Source organism: Triticum dicoccoides, chromosome 1A (assembly GCF_002162155.2).
Source record: "Triticum dicoccoides isolate Atlit2015 ecotype Zavitan chromosome 1A, WEW_v2.0, whole genome shotgun sequence".
Taxonomy (NCBI): Eukaryota; Viridiplantae; Streptophyta; class Magnoliopsida; order Poales; family Poaceae; genus Triticum; species Triticum dicoccoides.
The window spans coordinates 598,977,502-598,984,412 of NC_041380.1; the positions used below are offsets into that span (position 1 = coordinate 598,977,502).

Consider the following 6,911-nt stretch of genomic DNA (forward strand, 5'->3'; position numbering starts at 1 on the left):
AAAAGTATTCTATACTGGGGTCTGTGCTCTTGACAAGCAGTGTTTCCAGTCTAGCTGTGTCAAATCGGGTGTGAAGTGTCCTTCTAGGTTCTGGCTGGTAGAGCAGAGGACTGAAAATCCTCTTTAGTTTCACGCATGGGACTCTAAATCCCAATTGCGCTAGCTCTGTGGTTCGATTCCACAACAGAACGAACAATGAATGAATGTGGGCGGTCAACCAGGTAAGCCTGTGCCCAGGAAAGAAAGGACTAGGGAGGGATTGAGAGAAGCTTTCACAGTGGAAAATGCAAAAAAGCATATCGTTCTTAGAAATTGTGGAATTTTACTCAGTTAGAGCTATGGTTTAGCATCAAGAGGGAAGTTTTGTAAAAGCAACAGGAAGAATTGCTCAGATACCCGTGAGCGTATATAACTTGGGTCGTGTTATAAATGCTCTGGCTAAACCTATTGATGGGAGAGGCGAAATTGTAGCTTCCGAATCTCGCTTAATTGAATCTCCTGCTCCAAGTAGAATTTCCAGGCATTCCGTATACGAACCTCTTCAAACAGGGCTTATTGCTATCGATTCGATGATCCCTATAGGGCGCGGTCAGCGAGAGTTCATTATTGGGGACAGACAGACTGGCAAAACAGCAGTAGCCACAGATACAATTCTCAAGAAAAAAGGACAAGGTGTAATATGTGTTTATGTAGCTATCGGTCAAAGAGCATCCTCCGTAGCTCAAGTAGTAACTACTTTCCATGAGGAGGGGGCCATGGAATACACTATTGTAGTAGCTGAAATGGCGGATTCACCTGCTACATTACAATACCTCGCTCCTTATACGGGAGCAGCCCTGGCTGAGTATTTTATGTACCGCGAACGGCATACTTTAATAATTTATGATGATCTCTCCAAACAGGCACAAGCTTATCGCCAAATGTCCCTTCTATTAAGTCCCGGCCGTGAGGCTTATCCAGGGGATGTTTTTTATTTGCATTCACGCCTTTTAGAAAGAGCCGCGAAATTAAATTCTCTTTTAGGCGAAGGAAGTATGACCGCTTTACCAATAGTTGAGACTCAATCTGGAGACGTTTCCGCCTATATTCCTACTAATGTAATCTCCATTACAGATGGACAAATATTCTTATCTGCGGATCTATTCCATGCCGGAATTCGACCCGCTATTAATGTGGGCATTTCAGTTTCCAGAGTAGGATCCGCGGCTCAAATTAAAGCCATGAAACAAGTAGCTGGCAAATCCAAATTGGAACTAGCTCAATTCGCAGAGTGACAAGCCTATTATTCGCCTCTGCTCTCAATAAAACAAGTCAGAATCAATTGGCAAGGGGTCGACGATTAAGGGAATTGCTTAAACAATCCCAGGCAAATCCTCTCCCAGTGGAAGAGCAGATAGCTACTATTTATACCGGAACAAGAGGATATCTTGATTCGTTAGAAATTGAACAGGTAAAGAAATAGTTCAATCACCCCAGAATCGTCGAAATCCCCTCGAAATGGAGAGCGGCGCAAGTCTCACACTCTTTCTCTCACTCTCTATCCTCTGTCTTTCAGATTTTCCCCTCGTAGCTGATACAGTGAAATATCATTATGTAAGGGAGCTGATCCACAGGATTCAATGGTGAATTCTGATTTCCCCACAGACTGAACCAAAGGAGAAGAATAGAATAATTCACTGGTGCAGGCGGAGCAGCAAACCTTCGTGGAAAAGGGAGAGGGTATACCTAGAAATGATGAAATCAACCAGCACTGCCTTGCTAATTGAATAAAGGAAGATGCCGACTACTTTCTGAACAGAACAATGAGAGTCCCGAACAATGGGAGAATGGAGCTTCCCGTCTATGAACTAATCGATCGACTATATCGTATCGAGCTCAAAGGTTTGTGCAACTTATCTATCAAGCCACACTTCTTTACTTCGAGATAGCGCATTCCACACTTCTTTACTTCGCTATAGAAGTAGGATCCCTGCCCACAATACAATCCGTAGTTTACTTAACTGATATAAAGAGTTTCCCCTGCCTGCCCCTACTATCAATTGATAATACATAAATGATCCGGGGCTAGTGTTGGGTAGCCGGGCCCACTAGAATTCAAGTGCTTCTTATCGATTCAATACGCCCTTAACGGATCCCCGTGCTTTATCTCCATTGGGTGGAGCAAGACCCTTGTCCTATCTTTTCTTTACAGAGCAATAGAAATGATGGTTGCCCCTCGCTGCACTGACCAATGATATCTCAGAAGAGAGAAAGACTTCTATAACTTGCCAATGATATCTAGTGGGCACTACGAACTCCAGGCATACTGTACTTGACCACCCTACTTTGCTTTGTCCCTATTAGGCGAAATCAATACTTACTTTCAATTGGTAGAGAGGAAGAAGAGAACTGACACTAGTAATAGGTTGATGACTTCTCTTAACAGAACTGACACTAGTAATAGGTTGATGACTTCTCTGACTTAATAGCTGGCCGACTTCTCTTCATGGATCACCGTTCTATATAGTTAGGCGCAGCATCGCGTTTAACCACCTATCCCTATTCCCTCAATCGATACCGTCCAACTATCCTTTTATTGGGACAGCAGCATACTTCTCGTTAGGGACAATAGTTCCTATACTTAACTAACCTCTGTGCGCAATCACTGTTTGACACATCATTCTTTCAGCTTTTCGTTCTTGACGACTCTGTTTGACGGAGCCTGACCTTGAACCAGCTTTTTGCAACACAAACCACTATCTTTACTTTCCTTTAGCAATAGTATCTAACTATCAATTCATAAGAGTCAAACGGGTGGGTCCATCCCATCTATCGACAGGTCCTGATACCGGATCTGGGAAACAAGCAATACTCGCCGCAATTCCTTAATGAAAAACAGACCTATCTTCTCTTGAAAGACTGTCCTTTCCTCGCTTGTTATTGTGATATCAATGAAAGAAAGCTGGATACTGACTTCTTCCCAAGAGCTCTATCAGCCCTGAATTCCTTAGCCATACGACTCTTCCTTAGTTTCCTAATGCTGGTGGCCCTAGCTAGTGGTGAGACGGGGCATATACTATTCTCGGTCTTATAACGAAGAGGTTGCCTAGTTTGAACCGAACACTGTACTTGATCTCTCGTCCTATCACAAACAAGTCTCTTCCCCCGAGTCCTAGTAGACTAGTCCAAGTAGTCCGGGACAATAGCGTCCCGTCTCTTCGCTGACCCCTGGCACACAATCACTATAAGACAAAGCAAGACAAACCTCTCTTATCCTTCTCGGCTAGAAGTTACAAGTTTCCTGTTCCGGTTTCGGCTTGAGGGAAGTGCCTGAAATCGATTCAATTCTTATCTCCGATTTCGAACTCCGGCTGGATTCTTATGACCAAGAGCTATTTTATGGGTCAGAAGAATGGAAGGATAACGAGAAGATGGTTCGGTTGCTCCTGCTGGAATATTCCATTTATTTAATACTCCGACTCGCGTAACCCCGAATGGCAATGTTGTTATTGCGGTTGGTCAGATCAATAAGACAACAAGGGAGTCAGAATATTCTGATAATAGCAAACAGGGCTTTGGAATCTATGGAAGGAGCCTTCAATGCTTCTCTTCTCCAGTGTCAACCATTAGTCGATAACAGAATGAAATGCCACAATGAAGTTGAAAAAGAGAGTCATTAAAAAGAGGCATGCTTGAAAAAGAGTACAGATAATATGTTATGGATGTGAGGAGCCTCACCCAGTACTTTTCTTACAAAACTAAAAAACTCTACTCTCCTTTCACAGCCAACCCACCCATTGCTTTTTCGAGCTCGATAAAAAGGAAAGTTCACGTGCCAATCCTTACCATTGGTAACTGTAATTACCAAGCCTAATCTTTCACTGAGTTTGAACGTGTATCATAGTATATGACATGCTTTATCCGCAAAACTTGCAGCTTTGTCAGATTATTACTGCCTTGACAAATGACAAGTAAACTGTCTACCGCCACACCATACATGAAGACATGAAGTTACATCACTGTCTGAACTCTGAACTGGATTAAGAGCAAGTTTGGTTGATCCCGTCGGAGAGATGAAGCGTGCAGCCTTTGGGAGCCATGCAGCAGTTGCACCTCGCCGGGAGCTTCTGTGAGCCGGAGGACGGGCAGGTTATGTAGTCGACCTCCAGGCAGTACTGAGGGCAAGCCACGGCTTCCATGCCCTCTTGATTTTGCCCCAGAAGCACAACACCTGAATATATGAATACACAGACCACATGCACACATATTAAAAAAAATACCATAACAAGTTCGTTTCAAAGCTTTGAAAACCTGCCATTAAAGCAAGAGTTGGATGTGTTTGCGGTTTGCCTACCAGCGAGGAGGAGAGCGCAGGCGATGTGGAGTCTGGAGGTAGCCATGTCTGTACACACTCCTGAGCTGGTTCTGAATTCTGATAAGGAACGCAGGGTAAGATATTTCCTTGATTGCTTCCACTGACATCCTAATATATAGCCTTTGTCCTGAAGAGTACTGCCTTGTACACTAGCCGGTGGCTACGCTGAAACCACCCAATTTTCGTAGCTTGTAGTCAACTAAAGCAGGCTTGAACCTTGACCAGATTCGTGATGTCTACTTTGTACTATGGATATGGATCTAGTGGAACTCTCACCGTAAATCTACCATGGCTGCATTTAATTCTCAAAGGAAACAGCAGCAGCTTGGTTTGACCGGTGACGGACTTTTGGACGGTCGCAAATCCTCTGTCTCCGTTTTCCAGTGTCTGTATAATTGGACTGGACTGGGAGCATCTCTAACTGATCTCCAAAAATTTAGAGGGGATACGATCGAGTATCCTCTTAGAGGAGCATGCTCCTCTAAAAAACTGACGGATCTAACCGATCTTCAATACATAACTCTTTAAAAAAAATCAACACAATTCGTTGCAAATTTGATTCAAACTACTACTCCTTCCGTAAAGAAATATAACAACGCTTTATCTAAACGCTCTTATATTTCTTTACGGAGGAAATACATCAAATTAGACTCAAAATATTTTACATAACTTAGAAAAATATTAAATTAGATTGTGTAAAAACTAAATAAAACTACTCGACATCGCTCTCGCCTCCAATGTTAAGAAAAAGGGTTTTCCCCGCTTTGTATTGTAAAGCAACCAACCGGTACAGTGAACAATAGGTGCTGGGGCGGAAGCAGCACAATCACATCCAAAAGAAACGAAAGAGAAAAAACAAGAAAAAAATGCCGACAACGGCGGATCGACGGAAACGAAGAAGCTTCACGACCATTGTGCCCACCAAAGCTCTCCCACCAAGCTCCAAGGCTCCGAAGCACCGGTACCAACCAACACCTCCAAGAAGGACCGCGACGATGACGACGCTGCTGCCAAGGGTTTCCCCTGGTACGCGACGAGGCGAGAGGAAGGGTCGCCCCTGACGCCCTCCAGGAAGGTCCGACGGCACCCACCGGCGTCGCCGTGTCGGTGTCGGACAGGCCGACAGGGGTTTCCCCCCATCCCAACCTTCACCTCGGATGCTCCAGCGCCTGCCACCAAACCGACCACCATCTTGCGCCACCGCGGTCATGAAGCCTCCACGCCGTCTCACCACGACACCACGAAGTGAGGCCTGCACAATGGGGAATAGGAGCCGGGACTAGGGGTCGCAGCACCGTCGGCACGCGGGAGGGCACGACCTCCACCGTCGACGACGGTAGCCGACCGGACACAATAGCAGGAGCATACCAAGCCCGTGGGCCCACAGGCCCAGCCGGAACCTCGCCCGTAAAGCTCCCGCTATCGCGCTGCAGCAGGCACGCCGTCGGCGTCGCCGCCCCCATCCGAGCTGCTCCTCCTCCACACCACACAGACGACGACGAAGCCACGCCGGGGGGCCCACCCGCTAGGACCCAGATGGGCCCCGCAAGGCCCAGATCTGGGCCGGGGGCGCGCCGCCGGCCAACCTGCACCACCACGCCGTCTCGTCGCCAAGGGGCCACGCCACCACCTCGCGCGCCGCCGGCCACTGCCGTCGGGCCGTCGCCGAGCCGAGGAGCACCGCCGCCGCCCCCATGCCCCGAGCAGGGGGCCGCTCGCGCGGGGACAGGCCGTCCCGCCACCGCCAACACCACCCGGCCAGGCGCCGGGCGCGACCGCCGGCGGCGGCAGGGAGGGAAGAGGAAAGGAAGGCGGCCGAAGAGGAGAGGGGCTCGCGCCGCCCCGGCCACCTCCACCTCCCGGGGAGGCGGCACGGGGGCGGATACGGGAGGGGAGAGGGGGGAAGGGGGGCGGGGACGGTCGGCGGGGGGCCTAGGAAGGCCGGCGGCATAATGTTTCCCAGTCCGATCCAGAAAGCAACGTGTCTTCTCTATCACCGCCCTACGGCCCTCATCGCCGGCACCGCCCTAGTCCTCTCCCTTGCCATCGTCGTCGCTATCGGAGTCACTGGGGCAAAGGTTGATGACCTACGTCACCCCGGCCTTGTACTGCTCGTTATCACAATGGGCATAAAACAGGATACTTAAAGCCTGAATCCCAAAAACCCGATACCTTAAGCCCGCACCCAAAAAACCTGAACCCAAACCCATAGCCCGGACTCAAAAAACCCAAGCACTAGATCGGGTAACAATTTTACAAACCTGAATTTTATCTGAGAAATTCAGGTAAAAAGCCAAGTAGCCGAATTATCCGAAAAGCCCGAAATAATTTGGCAGCCCAGTAAAAATTGCCCCATGGCGCAAACACAGATAAGGCCCAATCCAAAATCAGTCACCACATGGTCGTGTCCCCATCCGCGAATGCTATTTCTCGCTTATAACGAGATCGGAGGTAGGCTCGCCTCGAGGATTTCGCCTCTCCGTTCTAACTTGGCCGACACATTTGTTCTTCACGTTGTCGCGTTCGCTCGCTCAAGGGGTGGTTCGTTGTACTGGTT

General features: G+C 48.2%; 1 protein-coding gene and 1 pseudogene across 1 annotated transcript; one reads left to right on the plus strand and one right to left on the minus strand.

Moving 5' to 3' along the window:
* The first annotated feature begins 203 nt into the window (after nucleotides 1-203).
* Nucleotides 204-1,477, plus strand: LOC119356886 (annotated as a pseudogene).
* A 2,250-nt stretch (nucleotides 1,478-3,727) lies between these two features.
* Nucleotides 3,728-4,848, minus strand: LOC119349077 (proteinase inhibitor PSI-1.2-like). The gene is made up of 2 exons (XM_037617086.1): nucleotides 4,334-4,848; nucleotides 3,728-4,210 (listed from the first exon to the last, which is right to left on the minus strand). Exons 1-2 carry the CDS (start codon nucleotides 4,377-4,379, stop codon nucleotides 4,020-4,022), a joined length of 237 nt encoding a protein of 78 aa, XP_037472983.1. The 5' UTR covers nucleotides 4,380-4,848; the 3' UTR covers nucleotides 3,728-4,019.
* Nucleotides 4,849-6,911: the final 2,063 nt, after the last annotated feature.

Bases quoted from the DNA above. Each gene is read 5' to 3' on its own strand.
- LOC119349077 (XM_037617086.1), bottom strand. From the start codon at position 4,379: ATGGCTACCTCCAGACTCCACATCGCCTGCGCTCTCCTCCTCGCTG. The intron at 4,211-4,333 runs GTAGGCAAACCG...TCATATATTCAG, and splicing joins CTGCGCTCTCCTCCTCGCTG to GTGTTGTGCTTCTGGGGCAA.